Here is a 25,859-nt window from a genome sequence, read left to right as displayed (position 1 = left end):
TGCTGTTGTCTGCTAGTCGTTGCCGATTGGCTGTTATCCTGACGTCACGCGATTGCCACGCCACGGTGGCCGGGGTAGCGGCGCAACCCCGCTTCGCCGCGAATTTCTCCCCCCCTCACCTACAAGTCTACTCGCCGTGACGGGGTGAATTTAACAAATGACTAACAGATGTTTTTGCCATCATTTTCCATGCTAATCTCCCTCGATGGCGGGCCGGCGAGTGGTGGTTGATTTGAGTGCTTTTTTTTTAGACCACCGAAGGAAATCATTAATTTATGTTGACCACACAGTATCGTGTGTTCAAAACTTGATTGACCATATATGTAGTGTTTTTAATCTACAGGATACTTTTGAGATATTTATATCGGACGCACATGTTCCACGAACTGAAACTGCTGGTATAATTGCTGAAGGCGATGTCTTACGGTATGTGATTGCTCATCATTTAAATGTTTAGTATAGGCTAAACCCTTTCAACTGAAGTGAATATAGTTAAGGTGTGACAGACTCGTTGGCATAGTGTTTTGCTTGGTGTAAGGCACTCCCTTATTCGAAAAGAGCTTAGTGTGCTCGATCAACCTCTTGTGCTTTGATGTTTCACGGTTTTCAAGAAAGGTATCGGGGTCTATGAGCTGTGAATTGCGGACGGACACTTCTAATCATGTCTGAAAATGTTCAGGATGGCCACCTTAAGATGCCATTCCCCAGACCACTTGTAATTTTTCAGCAAGAAATATGTCCATCAGCCCAATATGACATTGAATGGAGGGCCAGTTTATTCATTCGGCGGCACTCAGTAGTGCATCATATCTAATTTTCTTTGAGTAGCAATTCGAATATTGACATTTGTGGCGTGATTGGTCACACTCGTGTAGTCCTTTCTGTCCACTGTTCTTCAGTGAATTGGCGACGTTTCACTGTAAGATGCCAAGTCTTGATTTCGCGATTGTAGGCTTTCAGTTATATTAAGAGGTAGCCGTAGCACATTACCTCTCTTCTTCTCTCCTGGGTACTTTTTGCGGAATCCTGTGTTACTGGCACCAGTTAGATCCGTGGGGCACCTGGCTGGGCTGGTTTTTTTGTACTGGATAATATCTTTGCTCACTTGGTTGATTAAGAGTTGACCCTTTGCTAATTATATTTGATTTTGTCTTCCTCTTTTAATTGTTTTCTCATACCTTACTCGGTGTAGTGAGAACACGATGAGGTGGGTTGAAGAGGATGCAACTATCAACCCTTTAGTTTTCTTTGATGAAGAAAACTACCCTATTATAATTGACGATAACGACTTCATTCCATTCGTTTATGCGGCCGGTCATACTTACGCACCACCTTGCTTGGCTTAGCTACGACGAGTGGTGGTGTACGGGAGAAGCGCTTATAGATCACACCCAATTTCAATGAAATTTTCATTTGAAACGTATTTTAGCAAGACGGGGAGGATAGGATTAACCTCTCTAACCATTACACTCACTGATGTATAAACAGTGGGAAAATATATATGTATATTCATTGCCTAATGAAATGTAGTGGTGTGAAGATAATAAATTTAATAATTATTCAATGTTAACAATATGTGCATAGAATATTACCCAAAATCCTTCGATCAAAGGTCGTTCTTTTTTTAATGAATTTGTGGCTACAAAGTTATTTTAACTAAGAGCATCAAGCGAAAAAGCTGCTCTTAGTGAAAATAACTTTGTTACAAATATCGTTTAGGTCGTTGATGTACCAAAAATTAACTCTTACGGTGCCATACCAGCATAGACTTAATGCTGTCGCCAGATGGTGGTTTCTCTCACTCGTTTCATCTCCCCTTTTTTCACACAATAGTTACTAAGTTTGGATTGTAACTGATTCATAATAACAAACTCATAATAGGTTATATTTGAGCTAAGCTGCTTCGAATCTACTCATGGTAGTTTTATGCACAGGTAGATTTTTTATCTTAGGTATCATCGTTGTTTTCAACGAGACATCCAAATGTTCACAAAAAAATGTGAACATTTGGATGTCTGTTTGTGACCGTGAACTATTTATTGGAGTGTTTGTTTGATTAAGTTCTATGGGACTTTACCGGTCACTCTTGGGTGTGCAAGCTTGGATTACTGTTACTACCATATCACAAGTAATTGCTGATTCTATTCATCATCACTGGTCAACAATCCTAGGATTGGTTTGACGCAGCTCTCCACTCAGTTCTCCTATCAGCTAATCTTTTCACACCTATGTATTTCTTCTCTTTCACATCCTTCTTTACTTGTTCCATATATTTTGTTCGAGGTCATCCTTTCCCATTCTTGCCTTCCACCTGTCCCTCGACGATTGTCTTCATTAGGCCATCATGTCTCAAGAATAAAATCAACAGATTTAGGCGTTACTTGGTGGAACGAAGAGATATTCATGGTTAAATAAAAACACAGTACTATTCCACAACCTTATATTTTTGCAGTCTACTAGTTTCAACGTTACAACGTCATTATCAAGACTAACTGAGAAAAGCATACAACATCCAGCCTTATTTATCCAACAATAGTGTGAGGGAAGGAGGAGGGGGGGGGGAAACTAAATGAGGAGGAGCATTGAGCATTGTTGGTTGGATAGGAGGTTCAAAACAAAAAGTATAAAAGTTTGGGGAGGTGGGGTGGGGGCAGGCAGATAAAAGTCAGGTGGTAACGAGGTTAATGATAAGGGGAGGAGGAAGGATTGTCAAGGAAGAAGTCAGATTTTAAAACAGTAGATAAAAAGTTAGAACATTTGAATACAGTCATATCATTAAAAATTTCGATGTTACGTGCAAGAGTGCATTTGGTGATTTCTAAAATATCCAGTTTTACACTTTTGTCATGTACATGTAAAATTTTAATATTAAAATCACTGTTGTGGCCGGATTCGGACAGGTGTTTAGAAAAGTGGGAAATGGAGTCTTTCAAACGAGCACTTCTTTTGTGTTCATCGACACGAGTTTTAAACTTGCGGCCCGTTTGACCAACGTACACACCGTTGCACTCGTCGCATGTCAGGGCATAGACACCACTTTTGTCTTCAGGATTCACTTTGTCCTTGGAGTTAAAAATCACTTTACCAAGGGAGGTCGGGGAGTAAAAACACACTCTGTATTTGTCTTTGGGTATGAGGTTGTGAACACTGTAAGACAGGGGGCCAAGGAAAGGTAATTTGCACCACCGTTTGGGTTCTGTTTTGGGGACCGGCAGCAAACTGGTTAGGGTGGGTGATACTCTTATTCGGGTTTTTTTGGCCAGTAATTTATGGATGAGGTCATCATGATAGCCGTTATTAGAACATATCGATTTAATAACATCAAGTTCCTGGTTGAAACTTGAAGCAGTCATTGGTATACCAAGGAGTCTGTTTAGCATAGAGTTAATGCCTGCAATCTTGTGGGAGTATGGATGGTTTGAGTCTGCGGGGATAAGTACATCCGTAAAGGTACTTTTCCGGTAGATTGAGAAGTCATGTTTGCCTTCTTTGAGGGAAATCGTAAGATCTAGGAAGTGGATTGAGTCACCTCCGAGTTCAGTTGTAAAATTGATGGATCGGTGGAGGGAATTGAGTAGCCCAAGGAAGGAGGCCAGTTGTCTCTTGCTACCGGTCCATAAGCAAATAATGTCATCCACATATCTAAAGTAGTAGCACAAGTTTTTTAAAAGAGGGTGATGAGAGCTGAACAGTTTACTTTCCAGGTTATCCATAAAGATATCAGCCAGGATAGGCGAGAGAGGAGAGCCCATAGAGAGGCCGTGGTTTTGTCTATAAAAATGGTGATTGAATTGAAAATAATTTTGGTCCATGCACACTGATAATAGTTTTTTGAAGTCACTCACTAAGTCGTCATTGACGGATGATTTCCCCCCCCCCCCTCCTCCTTCCCTCACACTATTGTTGGATAAATAAGGCTGGATGTTGTATGCTTTTCTCAGTTAGTCTTGATAATGACGTTGTAACGTTGAAACTAGTAGACTGCAAAAATATAAGGTTGTGGAATAGTACTGTGTTTTTATTTAACCATGAATGTCTCAAGAATATTTGTTTCTTTCCAGCCTTACTCAAGTGCGCTATTTCTCCTTTTAACTCTCCGAGCCAGTTAAGCTACCGAGGCATCTTTCTCCCCTGTGGAAATTTGTGGAGGAGAATTATGCCTCGGTAGCTTAATTGGCTAAAGCACTTGGCCGGAAATCGAGGAATCCGGGTTCGAATCCCGGTCAAGGCAAATGATTTTTCCTCTGTGGATTTTTTGCACAATTTGTGCATTGCAGGTGACTCCGTAAAAGTTATCACCTTGACTAGTCCCGGTATACTTAAATAAGTTGAGACATACTATTGGAAAGAAAAAGAAATGCACATTCTTATTCTTGCTATCGAATTTCATTTTCCTCGTGATTTATGGTGAATTTAGAAAAAAAACATCCAAAAAAGCTGACATTTTAGCGTTTTTGGCTGAATGTCCTCTTGACGACTGTCAGTATTGTTTATGTCGTTTGAAATCTTTTTGTGGCTTTGAGGCACAATGTGTTCTTCATATGGACAATTATACGTGGCATATTCACATGTGGGTGAACAATCCAGTTTGTTTGTTTTGGCTAAAGATAGATTTACTAAAAATATCGCACACTCCATTGAACTAAGAGGCTGATAATGTTTTTTTAGTCATAACTTTTAGATGTGTAGTCATAAATTTGTGATAGAGATGTATTTTGAGATTTATTGATCACTAGCAGGCCACCCAGTGCTGCTCGGGAAGTATAGTACTCAGAGAAGTGGGAAACTTGGAAGTGGGAATTCATGGTCACATGGCAGGATTTTTAGGAAAAAGAACAATCTGATCATGGTATACATATATAACTGCAAACAATGGAAACAATGATTTCTGTATATCGCGCACTGGATGAACGTACGCATACCCCAGAAAAAAGTTGCACCAAGAGTATCAATAGGTAAGAATAGAATCCTTTTAGTTATTTTACCAAACCGTGTCAAGGGTTTTGTCTACCCAGCAGGATTAGCACCCACAGTAGTTGCATGACGTGGTGTAATTAATGGTTATTGAAATAAGAATGCATCAAACAAACCAAAAGTAGCACTACGTGATTTGGGAATATGAGATCCACCTACGAACTAACTTTGGTTGACAAACAGACATCCCCATTTATATATGTATATGTATAATAAGATAATAAAAGTACAATGAATTTAAAAAAGTGAATGTTTACTGTTTTGTACAGGTCAACATCATTCACAGCATCTTCCTCTTTTAGTCATGTGCCACATCACCACACACTTTCAATAAGTTAGTTATTTTTTATCTTACCACCAAAATATTTACTAGAAATAATTTATATGGCAAAACAACGTTTGCTGGGTCAGCTAGTATGGGTATATAACAAAGTTATTTTTTAATATATTGGAGTTTGGACTTTTCAATGTTGACTTTTTCAACCCCTATTGTTATTATGCCCTTATCCTTTTTGATTATTATTTGGAATTTTGCATCATTAACTTTGGCTTTTATTATTTTTAGGCTGGAAAAAGTCACCAATCTCTTAAATGTTTGTGAGCAGTCAAGGAATGACAATTGTGAGATTCAGTCCCCTGATATTCGTCCTCAAAAGAAGAAGAAGAAAAGGAAAAACTTAGTGGATGAAAGTGGAGAAAGTGAAAAATTAACAGACAAGGATACTTCAGAAGTACAGAGCTCCAGTTTTACATTCTCTTCCTCACCTAATGAGAAGAAAAGAAAGAAAAATCACGACGATGCGTCTCAAGATTATTTTGGTGAAACCTCGAGGGAAGCAAAAACTCGTAAGTGTGAAACAAAAGTGAAAAGGGAATCACACGATAGTTCCAAAGAGTGGCCTCAGCATGACTTACTGAGAAACATAGGCTGTGGAGGAATAGTCTCGCGAGATGAAGTTGAAGATGATGTTGAATTAATGGGACAGAATGCCTCCAAAACACAGAGCTCAAATGTGGCATCCGTAGCACCACCAAAGAAGGGAAGAAGGAAAAAATGTGATGATGAGGCTCAAGATTGTAGTGATGAAACCTCTTGTGGCACAAATGAGCGTAACTCAGGGAAAATAAGAATGGAATCAAATGGTAGCTGCTATGAGAGGCCGTGGGATGACTTGCTGAATAAGAAAATATGTAATGGAAATAAAAATCTAAAAAATCACTTCGATGTGCTTAGGTCTCATAAGAAGGGAAATACTGATCGTCTGAATAACCTTTCCACCATACACCATTGTCGAAGCGAGTCAGAAAATTTGAGTCCAAGTGACCAAGTGAATTCATTTAAACCAGCAAACACTTTGGAAAGCGAAAGAAAATGTGATACCATGAGCGAAAGTTTGGAATGTAGTTTTGGTTCCAGTTCATCTCAAAAGAAAAAACGTAAGCGGAAAAGGAAACGGTCAAATAGGGGGCAGGATACAAAGAAACTCCCTGTACATGAAACTGAAGTGATAGCAGATGCTCCAATACTTCCTGTAGCTACCAAAAGAATGAAAAATATGATTAACAACTGTCACATTAGATTCTCAGATGCAGAAGAGATTGAAAGTGTGAATGAAGTTCCGGGAAATGGAATGCAAATGGTGGAATGCAGGAGTGCCAGCTCAAATATGGTTAGTGTTGATTCAAATGCATGCAAGAATGTAATAGTGGACCTTATTGAAACTTCTAATGAATGTCCTATGTCTGGTCCAATCAAAGATCATCAGGGACCTGACCAGAAAAGTGATGATGCATCTGATGATCATGTTAAAGATCATCAGAAGGTCTTAGATGTCAGTCATGCCATGAAGTGTGAATTCTCTAATGTTGAAAATTTCGATACGATTAGTGAGAATGGGATGTTAGAGCTTGTGAAAAATGATGATGGAGTGGAAAGTATTGTGAGCAAGAATGAAAATGTTTCGTGTGAAAAGAAAGTTTCTTCTGAAGACCACACATCCAATACCGTATGGTCTAGGTTGGGCCCCCCTTGTAGTCGAGGAAATAGACGGAGGAATGCAGTCATTGCAATGGGTCTTGGGGCAACACTCTCTCAGCTCATGAAAGACTCAAACTCAACAAATAATATAGAAAGCATTCCACCAAAAGAGGTCCCCATTGAAACCCCTCAAGTGGTGGACATACCTAAGCCAAAGCAAATTGAAGAAAATCCTAAGAAGGATATCAAGGAGAGATACTCAGGATATCCTATCCTTGAAAAACTCCCTCAGGTGAATGATATATTGGTTTTTAAGGTAAGTTAACATGTTAATTCATTTCAATGAAACATCTGATGATTTTTCAATATTTTGTCCACTTTGGTTTCAGCTCTGCAACCACTGCAAATTAACCCATACAGTGCCATGGGCCGATCTATCGGCTGGGTTTTTTTTTTTTTTTACACCTGCACCTTTTATTTCTTGTGCTTCGTGTAGCTTTTGCAACTGTTTTGTAGTATCTGTCGTGATTTTACATGCCAGTAAGTATTAAGAGCACATGAAAAAGAATTAGCTTCAGAAGATGCAAATTTGACTTTATATAAATTTTTAAGTGCAAACCTAAAAATTCGCCAAAAAATCCTGGCATTCTTCAGTATACCAGACTAAATAGGCTGAGACTAGAAGGGTTAAGTCAAGAGTTCATAGGGCAAAAATTATGAAACGTACAAAAATTATGAAACTTACGCATCCTCTATTTTTCATCAAAATCCAATAAGACCCATTTTTGTTTTTTCCCTTGCAACTTTTATATTCAAAGTTGTTGAGGATTTTCTATTTCATTTATAACATACGTACATACGTTAACGCTTCCTGAACAGATTATTAAATTCAAAAGCCCAGCCCACTTACTCCACAGACACTAAGTAAAACATTTCATTCATGCTATTTACAATTCACTATTTTACATAAATGATGACTATGAACAGGTCATCATGAATTAAGTGAAAAAAAACTCAAATGAATGCATGATAAGGTAAGACATTTTAAATAAGGGCATATATATGTTCAAAAATTAAAAAGTGACATTATTTTTGTCCTTCAATGTTGAAGGACAAGTGGAAGGGAAAAAGGGCAAGGGACGGCCCCAAATGAGTTATATAGGACAGGTTATAAAGGATGTAAAAGAGAATAAATATGTAGCTATGAAGAGATTAGCGGATAGGAGAGAGAAATGGAGAGCTGCGTCAAACCAATCTTAGGATTGTTGATTAATGATGATGATTATTTTTGTTTGAATGTTTATGCTGAATTGTTGGTGAAATCTGTGCTGTCGATGAGAAAAAAATTTAGGCGGTACTCACCAAAATTTACCAACAGCTGAACATGTATTATACATACATCCGGCCGCGATTGAAATGTCAAACTCCCACTCTTTCATTAATTCCAAGTTGTGCCACAAGATAACTCTGAACAAGTAAATAATCATTTCCGATTTTTCTTTCTGAAATCCATTGGACAATTTACAGTCGTAGTAGTTAGTCGTAGTAGGTAGTGTATAGTCGTAGTAGGGTTATTTTTTACAGATTTGAAAAGGTAGTTTAACCGGTAAGCTTGTAACGAGTTAGGATTTTAGGGGGTATTCCGTACATTATTATTATAGGCAAACCTCTTTGTAGTGAACCTCTTTATATTGTAAAACCTCCACTTATCATACCAAGGATATACCCCCAAGACGGCCCAACTACCTCTGCAAATCGTACCGAGACAACAAGAGACCATTAATGCAGCCGTGATTATGTACATGGAATGACATTTTCAGCGATAAATGTTTCACTCTTTTTTTTCTTATATACCTTATTATGCTGTAATTTTCACGTTAATCATTAGTTGTGGCCATTTTGCTCAATATGAGAGCATACCTAACAGTAAATAAGAAAAAAAGTATCCAACTATCCCAACCATTTAAAGTGACTGTTGAATTATTAGAGATCACATCATTTGCTCTCGAATCATGGTAAAAATCATGCGGTAGCGTTCGCTTTCTGTAATTATTAAATAATAAATATATGTTCACTGATGCATGCATGTGTGTTTAAACACACAAATATAATGGTTTAAAAGACAGACAGGTGCCTTTCATTTCCGAAGGATATGAAAAAATGGTGCCTATCACTGAAACCTCTCTACAGTGAACCTCCATGCATCAAATTGCCCAAATTTTGGTCCCTTCCATTACGATGTAAAGAGGTTTTTCTGTATTTGTCTTTATATCATTTTCTCCATGCGGATATCGAGACACCACTCCCGTAAAAATTAATGGTGGAGGCAGATAATCGGGGAATACCATTGTAATAATTGAATATTATTATTACATTCCTGTTCATTACAATGATTAGCTCCATAAAGACCAAGTGTTCAGATCAGATTTCGTCCCCTTCTAGATCCATAAGATTTTGTTTTATTTTTGATAGATCCTGTTCTATCTGGAAATCGCTTTCAGTGATTAAATTCTATACCTAATGAATCATCATCAAATATTTTTGTCATTTAAATTATAATAAATGATCTACATATTTTCCTCCTCATTGCAGATATTAAAGCTGAATGAAAGATATGAACCAACTATCAGTGGCCATTTGAAAGGAAAGGTTATGGAGTGTGAGGAGGACACAAAACAAGTTACAGTAGACATTCTTGGTAAGAGAGAAATTGATGCATTTACAATTTGTCTTCTCTTTTAACTTACTTTTTATTTATTTACATTAAATCCAAAAAAATACATAAGACCTTATACTTTGGATTTGTGAACAAATGGTTGAGTGTAACAAGAAATTCATGTTTTTTTGATGTTGTTGTTCAACAACATCAAAAAAACATGAATTACCGTTTATGTCTGAATATAGTCCCCCCTTTTTTCCAAAAAATGCCTGTGGTAAAAGTAAAGGGGGGACTATATTCAAACGCATTATTTTAACTTTTCCCGAAACTGAAGCCTCAAAATTAGGGTGGGGGGACTAAATTCAGAGGGGAACTATATTCGGAGTAATACGGTAAATACACTCGGCTATCACATAATTTTTCACTTGTATGGGTCATCCACTCATTTGTAATTTAGGAAAGGCAGAGAAAGAAAGAGGGACTTATTGTTAGTTGAAATAGCAATGTTTGAATCAGGTTGTATTTCTTAAAAATTCAATTCTCTCCTGCTATATGTATACTTTTAACCTCTCTCCATTATTATATTATTGCTATATTAATATTTCATATTAGTATACCATATTGTAATAAGTACTCAAGAATTTTTAATTGAAAATGTGCTCAGGAACTGAATAATTTTTAAGGCTCTGTATTTATTAGTATATATGTTTTAATTTTATGCTAGATGGCAGGGATGTTTATGACAAAAAGTCGGACAAATATAGCCTGGCACCAGAACTGAAGCGCCTTAGAAAAACCTTCCTTCAGAATGGATATGACCAGTTACAAATTTCTAAGGCCTTAAATAGGTCCTTTTCAAAGACTAATTCAAGGGGAGAAGACACAGAAAGAGATGAACCCGTTGTGAAGGCATGCCTTCCATGCACCTCTATTGTGTCTGGGAAATTGGCGAGAATTCTGAAGACATTCAACATACAGGCCATCCACAAACCACCACAGAAGATCTGGGACATGCTCATTAAAGCCAAAGATCCGGTAGGATTGAAGACACCTGGCATTTACCTAGTCCCATGTGGGTGTGGGAAGATATACATTGGTGAGACGGGCTGCACTATGGATATGCGGCTCAAGGAGCACAAGCGCCACCTCTGCTTAGGGCAGCCGGAAAATTCAGCCATCGCAGAGCATTATGTGGAATGCAGAAAGACATCTCTGCTGATCCAATGGTTTTTGGGATCGACTTATCAAAGAGTCAATTGAAATTACAGTGGATCTTGGTTATAACGTCATCAAAGGGACCAGAAGATTTTTAACGTTATATCCGAGTGACGTTATAAAAAAAGCAGCCTTAAATCTGAGTGAAAGGACAAAGTAAAAACGCAAATGTTCTGCTATATACAACACTGTTTACTGTGATTTGACTGATGATCCACCGTAACTAACAAAACAAACAATACAATACAGTGTGCCTGTGTCAGTGACCTTGTAGAATGTAGGGGTGGAAGGGATAAGACTCAGGTTTGCGGGACAGCCCCCGCTCCCTCCAGACACAAATTAAACAAAAGAGTTGCATCCTGTCACCAGCTCAACGTCCAGCTTGTGACCTGTTTTTGCTTTTGATGTTTCTACTAGAGATGTGCGAATAGTATCCGCGAATACTCGAATACTAGAAAGTATTCGATATTCGAGGTCTCGAATAGTTATGCGAAAAGTACCCCCTCGAATACTTTGAATTTCGCGTCGTACACTGTCGCACGCACATCGTTGGTAGTTGACTCGGAAAAATGTACAGAACTTTAGTCTTTTAGCGCATGCAGCGCCGTTATAGGCAAGTTGACGGACTACATCAAATTCGCGAGTCAGAGCGGTGAAAAGAGTTCGACGTGGGGAATCTAAATTGATCCGGGTGAAAAAATCCGAAAATCCCCGGTTTCCCCCACCAGGAAACTCCAGTGCTGTGGGATAGTAACATCGACGCATTTCCCACGATCTGCTGTCCCCCTCCATTCAGCATTCGCCTCAACCACTCTGAAGCTTTCATCTTCTCCGAAATCAAACAAAAGGTCCTCGCTCGGGCAGGGGTCGTATTATGAAGACCTTAGCTTCGAAAAAATATCAAGTTACGCGAGAAAAATAAAAACCTGTCTCGCGCCCACCCCCTTTTCTCACCCACTGACCTTTTTCTACCTACCTGCTTCGAATTTCCCCCTTTCTGGAGGTCAACTGCTGCATGAGTCATCTACTAGCCCGAAAGGTGTCTAACAATGACTTTCGGCATTTATTATTACACCTTTATTGGATTGAAATATTAGTAATGTGCGCGTAATTTAAAAAAGAACAAGACCAAATGCGACGCATTTCTGACTTTATTTAAGCATTTTACGCGAGGAAATAAATGTCAAAATAGGACGGAGGCTAGGCATTCTGGCGAGATTCGATATGAGCAGCAGAGCTTCTCGGAAGTTGATGTGGTATTTATTTCCGAAAACATATATCAAGTTACAATTTATGGGTGGTGCTATAAATCTTTATTGTTACAGTCCCAGACAAAGGGATATTTTCTCAGGATATTTGGTTTCTCCCTGATAGCAATTCCAGTTCATCTTCTTATCTCGTGAGAACTCCATCCTTCTCAATGCCCAGATCTCGAAGGCTTACTGTCTTTTCTCATCCTAAGAGTTCATGTTTCCTTGCTCTAAAGCATTACACTCCATATCAGACCAATTAGACACCTCCACTAGAGCTTGTAGTCCTCTCACCGCCTGGCTTTTCTGTGCCTGATCATCTGCTATCTCACTGCTTTAAACATCATTCCTCCTACCTCAACTCCTCCCTTTAACTCACTAATCCCACATCTCACTATCTCATCAGCATACACATTAAAAGGTAAGGAGATAAAGGATAGTCTTGCCTTATGCCTTGACCAATGATTGCCCATCCTAACGTTCTTCCGGCTATCTTCTCTTGTGCAATTTGGGCCAGTTACAAATTAGTTGCCTATGCCTTCAATCAACTCCTATTTGCTTAAGAATGCACTCACCTACTTTCTGGATAATGTTATTCAGCTTTTTTCATAAAAATTACCCACTCTATCAAATGCTTTTCCAAAAATCCACGAAGCAAGCTCACATATTCTGGTTATATTCCTGTATTCTCACCACAAGAGCCGTCATTACCGCCATTGCATCATGATTCTACTTCCCTTTCCTGAAATTGAACTGATCGTGGCTCAAATTATCATTTGCCCTTGCCGCCATTCATCTATTTAATATCCTCAGTATATATACTTCCCCGTGTGGGATATATTAGTTGAAGCTGGATTTAGTGAGTATGTTATTTAGCAAGAATCGCGTTATAAGTAATGGGCTGTGTACTATTGCAAGGCCTATGATTAATGTGTAAGAAATATGAACATGGTGAGGCCAAGTCCCTGCCACGGTATGTGCTCAGTATTACAAGGTACCTATATTTCTTAAGAATGGTGGATAACTTGTGCATAACTTGAAAGTAAATGGGGGTCATCCATTTTACCGACAGAAATATATCTTCAAAAAGGAGGGTACGATGTTTATTTTGCCAACCACTAAACGTTCAAGCATCACAAAGCTCAGTGATTAAATCGCTGGGCTCAACTCAACCGAATGACCTCCCGGCTTGCAGCCACGGATCTTTTTGAATGATACACAGCATTAACGCCAGGGTAGCTTCGTGCAAGAGAAGACTCAAGTCTGCGCATGGGGATGTCTATTGTTGATTAGGGGCAGTGTCGAGAGCTTGCCAAGGTCGCATACCTGGCTGATCAGCACTTCTTGATTGTTGCGGTGTCTGGAATATGATTTCTGCTATTGCACAGCAATTTGATGCATCATAACAATCCCAAATGATACCAGATCTATGATCACATAGCTACATTTCATAGCTACGTTAATAGCTGATCGATGCTGTGCCCCAAAGTGATCTATTGTCTAAGAGTTTTGTTAGTAAGCTGAAAGATAGTTGACTTCAGTCCATGCCATCCCTGCACCAGCAGTCTCCACCGTTGACTGATTTATTTTTCATCTTCTGTCTGTTCCGCTCCTGTGTGAATTCAGCATATGTCATTAATGAAAGAGGCATCCTATCCAGAAAATTAAGTCTTTGTTGTAAACCAAAATTAAAACAAAACACGAGTACAAAGTAACATCTTCATATACTGATATCAAAAGGTGTTTCTGTGCCAGATTATCTAGTTCTTCCTGAATATTGAATAGAGGAAGAAAAGTTGAGCAACGCAGACTGATGATAATGACTGATAAAGAGCAAGGCTAACCTCGCCTACGGAAATGCCTATGACTTTTACTACTTGTGTTCAAGAACCATGCATCAATGGGTGTATGGTTATATCTATGAGAATGACTCTAGTTAAACTTTGTGCAATGCAGCTATGTTCATATATCTTGTCATTAAGCCACACACCTATTATTCCTCTGTTATTAAGTGTCTTCTACTTAATATGTGTAAGGAGTTGTAAGTGAATCTATTACCTATTAATGCATTCATGTTTTTCTTTTTGTCACACTTTCAGGAGGAGATCAGGAACTTGCTAAGACTTGTGGTAAATTTGATTTGATTGATGGGGATGAAGAAACTGATGTGGTTAAGAAACCATCATCTGGAGGAAAAAATGGGAGAAAGACTTTGCAACTGAATTGGAATGAATTCATTGAACCAAGGATTATGTTTCCTTAGTTAAGAAGTTTATTTTGAGTGAAAAACCTTTATAGTCAAAGACAAAGAGTTTTCTTTATTTTGGAGATTATACCTTCCAGTATGTATTGTATTATTTTCAATTTATTTCAGTTAATTTCTGCAGTTGCAGTTTATTATTTTCTGTGTAAATGTAACATGTCTTTATCGTTTTGAAAAATTCCATAGTTTATGGAAGAAAGCTTGAAGTAATAAATGTTATTTTTGATATGAAGTTCTTCTCAAAATTAATTATTTATTGCTGTTTAGGGTGTATGATGTGAAATGGTAGGTGTGTGGTCATCTTCTCGAGTTTATTGAACTTATTAGGTTATATAATTTACAATAATTTTTTTGCTAGTGGTGAAGCTCATTTTTCGTTAGCCATCTTTGTATCATGAGCATATTTAGTAATAAATAAGTATTAAATATGCTCATGATTCTTACACTTGGAGCTGAAAACAATAGGGTAGTTTCCTTCATCAAATAAAACGAAAGGCATTGATTGCGATTCGTTACCCACCATTAGTGTATTCATAATATACAAATTATTTCGTTTTAGAAATACCGGTTTAGACGAATGGCAATGGTCAATTTTTATCCTCATTTGAAAAGGGCCAGATTGGCGTCCATGCGATGCCACTCCACGTGACGTCACAGGGACCTAGTTTCTATACGAGAAGATAGGAGTTATACATCGTCTGAGGTTACCAATGCATGCATGAGGCGCAGAGCTCAGGGAAACATGTCTTAATAATCACTTATTAAAACTGGCTAAGGTCGGAAAGTTTTCTTCATTTGATAAGGTATTAATAATCCTTATTTAAGCCAAGCGCTACCAGCCAGCAGGGTACTCAGCTACCCGCTAGCAGCCTGCATCGTATCGCACTCAACTCGCCTTAAGGTCACCTCACAGGGTGGCAGCGGGAACCGGAAATACGCCACACGGAGAGATTTCCCAGCATTCATACTTACGCGTCGCGTTTTCGCACGCTTGAAAATTTTCACTTTTCATTTAATGGCGAAAAATGGATATCGTCATGTAAAAATCTAAAAGCGTGAAATACGTACTCCAGGAGTAATAATCTTTTGATTTAGGCAATAAAAAAATAATAGGAAACCACCCTATTGATTTTCTTTCCTCAAAATGGTATCTGGTGTGTTTAAATTCAAGTAACAGATTTTTGACTCGTACAAGGTCTCAAGAGTTGAAAATGCCACTTCTTTGAAATTTCATAATTTGGCATTAAATGGATGATTGAACTTTAACCCTTTCATGCCGAATGTCGGGTGGAGCCGACTGGCATTTTCATATGCAGAAGACCTATCCTCGGCTCTAGCCGATGCGAGGGAAGGGAAGGGACCGCTGAAGTAGCAATTGTCGGATGTATTCTGGCTTGGCCTGAGACCTAGCTTAGTGAGACTTAAGGGCCACTCCTCGGCAATGAAGCCCGACCTACCCACTCATTTGCCTGTTGCTAAGTGTGTATATTGTAAATAGTTTTTGCAATGATATATTTTGTTGCATACTTAAATTTTTTCATCCCTTGAAATGAATTTGTTTTGTTCTATGCTTAAGCTATTTTTAAACAAAATGTTAGTGCTACAAATAATGGACTTCTGAACTTATTGCCTTACCACCTTGTGTTCACGAAATTTTTTGTTATTAACTCCAGAAATCTGTTAAAAATTCCACAATGCTTAAAAAATGTCATTAATTCTTTTAGAGGAGTCAATTATTGAAAATGAAATGCAATATTTGGTTTAAATAAACTCTAGTAATGCAATAAGTTAACTGTGGATTTGTGCTAAGATAGGGTTAGAGGGTTGTGTCCAATGGCCTGCGTAAGGGACGGGTGCCCCGTTAAGTTGGGTCCCAAATATGAGGGACGAAAATTCCAGAATAACTCCACCCCAAAAAAGTGCTCTGTTCAGAGAGGTTTCAAATATTCTTATGCTACTCGTAGCATGGAAAACGTTTCCTATTGTAAGCAGCGGCAGGAAAGAGTTAAACAGATATTATGTTCAGGTTTAAGTGTACTTAGTGTTTCACTTGATGAATAGTAGTTTAAATGTGCTATAATGTATTAACTTAGTACTGCCTTGGCTCTAAATATTTACCTAGTCATTCTAGCTATTTATCTTCTCCTTTCCAGGGTCTTCTACCCACTATCACCTTGTTAACTTTGTGTTACCTTGCCATTTTTTTCCAATTGATTTTCTCTTTTAACTTTTTTCATCTATTTTAGTTTCAGTTTTTCTTGTTCAAATTTTCTTACATGCAGTGAAATATGAAATTCTGTTGTGAAATGATTTCATGCTAGATGCATAGTATAAGTTTCTTTCCTCATAAACTGTTTTTTGCTTCCAGTAGGAGTATCTTTTATGCTGTATTCTATTTTTTATGCTAAAAAAGATCGTTACCCCTTTTTTGCGTACAACGAGTACATATGTTGGGTCCTCTGCCCTATTCCCTCCTGGCCTCATATATGAACTACTGGTTCCTCTTTAGTCACCTTGATACTGCCTTGTCTCCATATCCTGCTATCTTTATTTCCTGACTTTTTTCCTGTGCATACCTTTTTTACTTAAATCCTCCAATTATCTCTCCTGACTCCCTGGTTAATTATTGTTACTCGTTTATTATTTTGTGTTCTCCTGAACTTCCCTGATGCAAATATGTATTGATTTATTTTAGGCATCCTAACTGTCTATGGTTGTATACTATTTTGTAATGATTTATGTACTATTAATTTGAATTGCGATTTTATTTATGCTAGTTTGGTCACATATTAATGATGACTACGTACATTGTTATTGGTACATCTGGCGCCTTTCGTTAAGAGTAGGCTAATGCTGGCGCCGGGTTTCTCTCTACCCTTCCCTTATGGTGCAAATGACCTAAGCTGTCGGTGGCCTCCTTCAAATACCATACCACCTATTGGTACATCTTAAAATTGCCATGTTTTTTTGCTTACCAGAGACAATAAAATCAGGGAGATGTTTTGCTAAATAAATGGGATGGAAATTGTTTTTCCCCCGTGCAATAAAGGACTCAAATAAATGATATACACTGACAAGTGGGACTTAGCTGTCAGGTCAGTCAAACAATGGCCTTCTATTCTTATGCAATAGGCTGGGTCCTTGCAACCCTGTCAACATGCCTATTGAGGTGGCTTTTGTGGGTATTAAATGAATGCCCTGACAAACATTGTTTTCTAAAGGTATCCAAAACTTTTTATTTAGAGTTCGAAGAAGTTTTGTGAAGAAATTTTAATACAAAGGGCTTCTCTGAGGTTCCTAAGAGAATTGCGGAACATTTTCTGAGGTTTCTTAGAGAATTGCGGAACATTTTCTTTTGTGCTGCCTCAAAAGGTGTTGATAACAATTAGTAAGTACCAGTATTTATATAGGTTTCTTTTCAGAGATGATGTCAATGGGTCCAAGAAACCACTTAAATTTTTTCAGCAATCCCAAAGGTTTCAACCAGGTTTTCAGGCTAACAAAACCTTTTTACTCACCCGCAATAAATTTTAAACAGGATTTTGATGATAAACTCTTGGGATCCTCTAAAAAATCTAAATCTCTTATTGGATCATGATTTTCATCAGGGTGTAGATGTATAATGGTGAAGGATAACATGCGTAGTGAAACCTGTTTTACATACCTATGAAAGTTAGTCTTTAAAATGCTGAGAGTTCAGCCATGCTACTGAACAAAGCCACTCCTTCTGTGGAGCTTGCATTTCAGCTGCTAAGGGTTATGGGAGCTCATAAGGCACCTCGAGGATTGTGGAAATGAATCTTTATGTTGATTCAAGTATATTTATGCAATGCAGACTAGTACACCTCCAAATGATACCCCTAAAATTTTCCTTCCTCCAAATGAGGAGGAACACCAGAGAGTGGAAAAGAATATTTCTATTGTTTTAAATGATATCATACATGTAACACAATTAGGCATTGAGTAGGGTGGCAAATGGATCAAACTCCCTGAAATTTTTGAGGTATTTACAGAAAAGTGTAACACCTTGATTTGAAATCCCCAAATTGTTCCCTCCAGATGAATGAACACCAACAAATGTTTCTTGCTACATCATAAAGGCTCCAATCTTGCTTGCATGAATGCCAAATGCAGGACTTGCTGTGAGTTTCCAAAACAGGGCATATGTTAATGTGTTACCTGATGGTGGTGACAAAGGTAAAGGAATCTCTAGAGGGTATTCCGGTACAATCGACCCTAAGATAAAATCCTTCCAAAATATATCTCTATAATGTTGTACAACCAAGGAAATATTAAAAAACACAAGTATATGAAACAAAATGACTTGTTCGGGACACATGTGAGCTAAAGGAAGGATTTCGCGAATGGGATAATATAAGTATCCCTGCATAGGTTTCAACCAGTAAGTATGCATAACCTGGAAAATCAATCAGGATACTTGATAAATGTTATAGACGATCAATTTTAAAATGGAATAGCGGAGAGAACAGCAAATTGGTAATGCAAAGCAGATGCCAGAATTTAACCCCTTCATACCATTAGTGACACAAACTGGTCTTCCATGAATTTAAATTAACAAGAATTTTCAGTATCTCGTACATTAAGACTAATTTAAAAAAAATAACATCAGGGGAGGTCACAGAGAAGAAAGTGGCGTTTGAAAAAAGTTTTGAATCCATTTCTGGATATTACGTCTTGAAAGCTAATGACAGTATTTCTTGCATTAGTCAATAAAAGAAAACACTCTTTTGAGTTAATTAATAATTTATTTTCAACGCATCAATCACGACAATAAGCATCTTCACCGCCAATAACAACTTCACATTAACAGGAGAGGTAGGGATTAAGTAGTCACTCATAAAACAGAATTTCTGTACTTTGGAGATGAAATGAATACGCACTTCAATGCATTTAAAGCTAATCCTTGTCGAGGTGTTCCATTGTGCAGTAAGTCTCTCACACGGGCGTAATGATTCACTAAATGCAAAGGAAATAAGAACATATTCTGGAACCGGAAGTCATCCGTGAAACCAGGTGCCAAGAAGCTGAAGGTTAACCTGTCCATAAAAAAAGGAATAAATAAAACGTAAAGTCAACATATAACTACATGATTCGTACCTCGGCCATTTTACCTCATTAGGCTACAAGGTAATGACCACACCCCATACCTAGAGAGGGTGTTTCTTGCCTGGAGTACCCATTTATAAAGATGGCACATGACAATAAAATACGGATAATTCTCAGCATTGTTCTGAGGTTCAATGCTGTAACTTTTTTGTTAGACATTGGGTCACTCCGCCTTAGTAAATACAAAGCTTTCCTTCGCACATACATACTTAGGCATATTAAATATCTCAATTTGACAAAAGCCGATATACTATGTTTCAAACCCCTCAAACGATCATGATATAAATTTATCACACTACGTTATATTAGCAACTATGATACAAGAACAGGCATAAGTACATGAATGCTGAGGTTACTTCAAGGAATGTAATGGGAATATCTTTACTTACACTAATGAACTCTAACGGTGCGTATTTAACTAGTCGTCATCGTCGTCGTCATCCGACGGCACGAATAGATCATTTTCTTCCAGAAAACTTGCGATATTCTTACTGATGGTAGCACCAATTAATAAACCAGGAACGACAGCACAGACAACCCCAATGAGGCCAAATGGAGTGCGGCGAGGCTCGGGTAGCATTGCCCCAGTTTGAGTATTAGTGGCCAGCCTGATATTGGTGGGCCGTCGTAGAGATCCATTAAATGCTCTCCAAGATGCTCTTAACATCGAGGCAGCCATCTCTGGATCGCGTCGAGCTACGCGGAAATCTCCTGTTGTCCTTCAAATTTGGGTGCTGGCTGCAATACTGCCTTTCGGGCGGTGACCTTCAACTGAATTCTTTTCTTGCGCACATTCTCCCGCGTGTTGTCAAAACAAATCTTTTTTATCGTTTTTCATTTTTTATAATCGATTTTTGGCGATAATGGCGTTAATTCAAATGGGCACCGCAGGATAGCTATCATTACAAATCAGAAACCTCACCAGACTCCTACACCGTTTATAGCTGTAAAACGTAAGAAATAATGGCATAGTTTATTTTTATTATATACCTTTGCAGATTAATAGCAAATGACAAGTGATGCCTGCATAAGACTTTTTTTTATCTGTTTACATAAGTGTGAAAATATCTTGGCAGGTGTTCACCCTCTCCTGTAGACCGGAATCTTTCGCGACATGTTTCACCATTTATATTTACTAAATAATTTCAATCACAGAATAGTAATGCTATGCGATATGTCAATGCAGAAAATTTTCAGCATTATTCGATTCAGCTAACACGACAAATTACCACTTTCGTTACATTCAGGTCCGCAGGGCAATATACCAATATTTTTATATTTATATAATTATATCAAGTACGCTAAACACCGTAAAATGGTAACTATATAGGCTGTGTGACCGTATTTCATTTTCGATACAGAAACACTTCTCGAAAGTGGTACTAACTCAAAATTATCACCTCCAATATTAGTACATACACAAATAGATTTGGTTAGAATGGGTTCAACAGTATTTTCTGAAAACTAGGAAGGCTATGCAGTTTACGTACTTCAATGATTCGTACCATGAATACATAACTCTGCCGCCGCCCCTTCTACAAAACAATTGACGGGTGACACTTCTGCTGATTACGGGTCACGTGACACGTATTGCAATATGGAAGCCGAAGTGTCTTCACTAGAGGAACTAATACGTAAGTTATCGCCGGCCCAATTTATTTGAATAAGATTGCACAATACTGCCATAAGCACGCTTCTTACTTATCAGAAGTATGTGTAATCATTACGCTTTGCCGTCGCTGTTGTTGTGGTGCTGTATCATATCCCCCAAAATATCGCCATTTCTTCTGTTTTCTCCGTTAGAATCTTAGATATTTCTAATACTATACCTTTGGAAATGACGAACGATAATTATTTATTTTCATGATTGAAAATTTTATTCTGTTCGAGTAATAAATAGGTTATGTGGCTGCAATGAGCGATAAAGCGATTATTTCCGGTTAGTGTTCTACTACCAGTGATAACTGTGCGTTCTCTCATCTTACGTGCCACTCTTAATAAACTGGGGTTTCTCGCGGGTAGAGGGGTGAATATTTAAAATTTTAGGCTATAATACCTTATTATTAGCTGAGCCACAAAGCTTGCTGTACGAGCGTTTTTAATATTAGTTATTTAGGAACTTGTCAAAGGTAATTGGGAGACGTTGATTGTCTAATTTTCTCTTTTGTCTCGAATCGTATTTTTCACGGTGTTATGTTACGTATGACAGACAATGTTGTCTATATAATGAAGCCTGATGTTGGAAAATGAAGAATCGCGACAAGTATCGGCCATCAAAGGCAAAGAAGCATTCCCGCTAGGTATCCTCTCTTCAAAACTTTTCTCATGGCACCAAGGGGGATGTCATGTAAATAGCGAATGCTGAATAGCGTAAGGTTTGCTGATTTAATTAATTGTGGAGTAATATAACGTTTACTGAGAGCGTAGGAACGGAACGTTTGCCTAGCCAAGTCACAGGTCAGTTTCATTTTGTGTTCGATTAGTTTTGGTCTTCTCATCCCCAAGTTTTTCTCTTGCATGTTTGACTGTCTGAACTGAGTATAGAGTTACGCTGAGCATTAGTGTTAAAGTCTGCTAAATGTTATTTACCTCTGCTAATGTGTATTTCCATTAAAGCTTTCTAGATATTGCTGAAATCGGATAAATACATTAAAATGTATTGCGCATTCAAAGTAAAATACATAAATGTTAATGTAAAACAAATGGGCGAATGAATAGAGGGACAATTTTACGCACAACTTTCTAGTACATACTATGTTTTCTCCACCTTGCTCTGCAATCCTAATCGTCCTTATCTTGTCTGGTCGGTTTAAGGAATATAAATTCAGTGTCTGAATCTTTCCCCATAGCGGTATTATATTTTTTAAACTAAAATAGTTGAAATTATGGTTTAATATTATATTTGAATTTGTCTTATCAATCATTAGCGTGTTACTATTTTTAAAATTAATTTATTAAAGGTCAAAAACCCAATGCACTAAAATACAATCAGTAGAACTACAAAGCATAAAAGATACAGTGTAAAAATAAAAAGATTAAAGGATAAATAAAATGAATCCTTGCTAAATTACGTTACCAAAAATATAAGCACAATCAGGTTCTCAGGTGCAGTAAAACCCAACATATCAGAATTAAAGTGATGGGTCATACAAGATAGAATAAAAATAAAAACAATGCAATGAAGCATTTGAAAAGTCATCTTAAAACATAGTTATTCTGAGAATAATTTAAATAAGTTATAAAATATGTCATCTCATAGTTTGAATCAAAGTATTAATGTTTGCATAAGTGGGTGTTAGTTGGTCAAATAATTTCCTTTTTTTCTAGTATAAACACAGTGTCATTTACATTAGTGTCAACAAGGCAATTAATATTTAACACTTCTAGAGTTTCATCATGCTTAATGTTGTAAAAATGAATATTAGGGTAAAAATTAACAAGTCTGAGAAATTTTTAAAAACATTTTCTAGAATTTGAGAGTGAAGGGTGTAGTGTGGGCTCCATTTGATAGAGTTATACATATTCCAAAGAGGAATAACAAGAACGCAATATGAAGTTCTCGGCAAGTAAATATTTTAAGTCCCATGGATTAATCTGTTTACAAAACCAATCGTAATTAATGCTTTTGTTGAAATGGACTCGATTTGCTGTTTAAATGACAATATGTGGTCAAATAGCACACCTAAGTGCATTATTTCTAGTACTCTTGAGATATTGATTCCATTAATCTGATAACTACCTATAGTCATTGGGTACCCTCACGTGGTTAAAGGATGTGGTCAATGATATTTAAAGGTATTAAGCTGGTAATGCACCAATGTGAAATTTTTGACAAGCACAATCATTTAGTCTCACAATGTTAAATAGTGGAAACGGGTATAAAAATATAATATCATCGGGGGAAATCAAGATGGGAATTGATATGATAACTTAGTATATTTAAATTTGTAAAGAGTAATTAAAGTGTAGGTCCCAAATGGAAGCCTTGTGGGATATCAGAGGAAGCATGAAACATGCGAGAAGTAATTGACAGTAATTTGACCACTTGTGAACAGCTCATTAAATAACCCTTCAGCCAGTTTATTGCTATAATATGTATTCCAATAGAGGTTAAATGATAAAGAGCCTCATTTATCGATCTGTAGCCTACTTTTTGAGCTATTCCTGGCAAAATAGCGACACATTTACCCCTTCCGCTGAAAAGTTCATGATGTTACCGACTCTTTCCAATTGGTTCGCCACTTCTCTGCTACTTCAAGGCCGCATTCAGGCATATCATGTGGTTCGTAGTCATAAACACTCCAATTAGTGATTTTTTTTTTCGTACAATTGGGTCTCTCTGAACGGTGCAATGAACCAGAAATTTAATGAAGTTGCTAACTCAGGAAAAGTGGGCGGCAACTTTTGCATGTTTTCATTTACATTTATGTAATAAGAAAATGTCTGAATTAGGAATACTCTTTTTTAATTGTAAATTATCTTTCCCATCCGTATACTGAATAATTTTATTGAATTGTGATTTCGGGTCTTACTGAAAGACCCAACCCCATTGCCTATTTTTATGAAATAGTAGTTTGTGATTCACTATGTCAAAAGCTTTCTGACCAGATTAAGATCAGAGAACCACACTGTGAATATTTTGGTCACCTTAATGTCACAATTGACATTGCAGACGTTTTGCTCACAATGGTTACTTTGAAATACAGATGACATAAGCATCTCTTGTCTGACTTCTTTTGCTTCAACTCTTCTCAATGGCATCTCTCAGTTGAAGCTCTCATGTATTTTCTTTAGGGCCAAACTACATCTGGAAAGATTTTTTCCTCTTTTGCTTAGACAAGATATGCACAGTCTGTTTCTCTGACTCAAGGTACTACATATCAAAAATTTATCTGTGATTTTCTCTCTTATGAATCAGTCTCTTATTTGGACATATTTCATCCTCTTATGACTGGCTGAATTTTTCGTTACCAACTGTACTTTCTATGCTTGCTGTATGGATGTCCTCCACTACAGAATGTTATTTTATCAGTGACACATGTAGGTCCTCCAGCTAAGTCTTCAGCCTCTATTCATTGGCTGATGCAAGACTAAGACCACCATATACCTATTTGGCTTCAGCACTCAATAGAGGACTGCTATTCTTCTTTTTGGAGGCCCTCATGACAGTTGATCTAAAAAGACATATTATTTTTTTACTTCTATTCAATGATATCATCTGCCCAATATATGTCAACATATCCTATTATTTTCTCTTATGTATCTCTTTTGAACTCGAGACCAGTGGTGTCATGGTTCCAGAACGCGCCAGAATGCCGTTCCGACACTGCTTAACAAAGGACGTAATAGTCAAATAACAATTTCATCAATTTTGTTGTCTCAAAATTTCTAATATAGGTATATACATTCGTAACCAAAACAAAAGCCTTTATTAATAAAATGTAAATAATTACTACCAATAAAAAAAACCCACAGAGTAATATTTCGGTTCCAAAAAAAGTTAGGGAAAGTGCATTATGGCACTGCTAATTTTACTATGATTTCACTGCTCAAGACCATAGTTAAATGTTCCCTTTTTGTAATTATGCACTCTCTCAGGGGCCATCCATAGTTTTATCACCTCCTGGGGATTAGAAATGACTCGAGTAAATAACAGAAAATCCTCAATCTGGTCTTGATCTTATTGCAGTATACTTTAGGCTTCTCATTCACTGTTTGTGTTGCTTTTTCAGTTGCTAATCCTGATTTTTTATAAATTTGGTGATTCAGACTTCAGGTAATAATGTGGGAGCAATATATGACTATATTGCACTTGAAGTTGCCTATATTTTTTCAAGTATAGACCTGATTTTTCGTCAATCTGATGTGAATCCATTGGAGTGGCTACTAGTTAGCAATGCTCCGTATGAAATATTCTCAAAACTCCCTTAAGATATCCTCACTGATCGATCTTATGTAACAAATTCTTTCTTTTCATCTTGCATAATATTTTAACCCAGGTATGAACTGGCACTACCGTTATTCTTTGTCATGAAGTGTCAAGCTTCGGGGCTTTTTCTACCCATCAATTGATTTGTTGTATCATCCTACTTTTCCATTTGGTATTTCAATGCATACAAAATCTTGAATCATAGCAAACAAGACGGCAGTACAAACATATATTTGATATGCTGTCTTCTCATACTGATTTCCTAATGCTAGAAGAATCCTCAGGGTCTCCAGTTGGGTGACGGATCTCTGTGTTGTCCAGCTGTAAGGCCTCTTTTTGCTGAATGCTTCTTGCCACCATTCACGTTTTTATTTTACTTTACCATCTTAGGTTATCTTCTTTTGAAAGAGCCATTTACAATCAATCACATCTCCATCGTCTGGCCTATTTAATTCAGTGTATTG

General features: G+C 37.4%; 3 protein-coding genes across 5 annotated transcripts in view; 2 read left to right on the top strand and 1 right to left on the bottom strand.

Annotated features, from left to right (window-relative positions):
• Positions 1 to 178: 178 nt before the first annotated feature.
• Positions 179 to 14,571, top strand: LOC124165496 (coilin). Of its 3 annotated transcripts, none has more exons than XM_046542936.1 (4): positions 179 to 426; positions 5,540 to 7,244; positions 9,545 to 9,650; positions 14,176 to 14,571. In XM_046542936.1, the coding sequence occupies exons 1-4, from the start codon at positions 206 to 208 to the stop codon at positions 14,337 to 14,339; spliced, it is 2,196 nt and encodes a 731-aa protein (XP_046398892.1). In that variant the 5' UTR covers positions 179 to 205; the 3' UTR covers positions 14,340 to 14,571. The 3 variants fall into 3 exon arrangements, with proteins under 3 accessions (XP_046398892.1, XP_046398891.1, XP_046398893.1); XM_046542935.1 differs by having other exon boundaries at positions 5,540 to 7,268; XM_046542937.1 differs by lacking the exon at positions 179 to 426 and adding an exon at positions 4,849 to 4,955 and having other exon boundaries at positions 5,540 to 7,268.
• Positions 14,572 to 19,085: 4,514 nt separating this feature from the next.
• LOC124164904 (essential MCU regulator, mitochondrial) lies at positions 19,086 to 20,245 on the bottom strand. The gene is made up of 2 exons (XM_046542134.1): positions 19,856 to 20,245; positions 19,086 to 19,396 (listed from the first exon to the last, which is right to left on the bottom strand). Exon 1 carries the CDS (start codon positions 20,143 to 20,145, stop codon positions 19,885 to 19,887), a length of 261 nt encoding a protein of 86 aa, XP_046398090.1. The 5' UTR covers positions 20,146 to 20,245; the 3' UTR covers positions 19,086 to 19,396; positions 19,856 to 19,884.
• Positions 20,246 to 21,015: 770 nt separating this feature from the next.
• The window catches only part of LOC124164903 (ADP-ribosylation factor-binding protein GGA1), a 38,956-nt gene continuing 34,112 nt past the window's right edge, over positions 21,016 to 25,859 (top strand). Inside the window, exon 1 of the mRNA XM_046542133.1 lies at positions 21,016 to 21,100. Coding sequence (XP_046398089.1) covers positions 21,064 to 21,100 — 37 coding nt within the window. The 5' untranslated portion in view covers positions 21,016 to 21,063. The remainder of the gene's footprint in view (positions 21,101 to 25,859) is intronic.

Source organism: Ischnura elegans, chromosome 9, assembly GCF_921293095.1.
Source record: "Ischnura elegans chromosome 9, ioIscEleg1.1, whole genome shotgun sequence".
Lineage (NCBI taxonomy): Eukaryota > Metazoa > Arthropoda > Insecta > Odonata > Coenagrionidae > Ischnura > Ischnura elegans.
The sequence above is the reverse complement of the archived record's forward strand: the minus strand, read 5'-3'. Positions and strand labels throughout refer to the sequence as shown.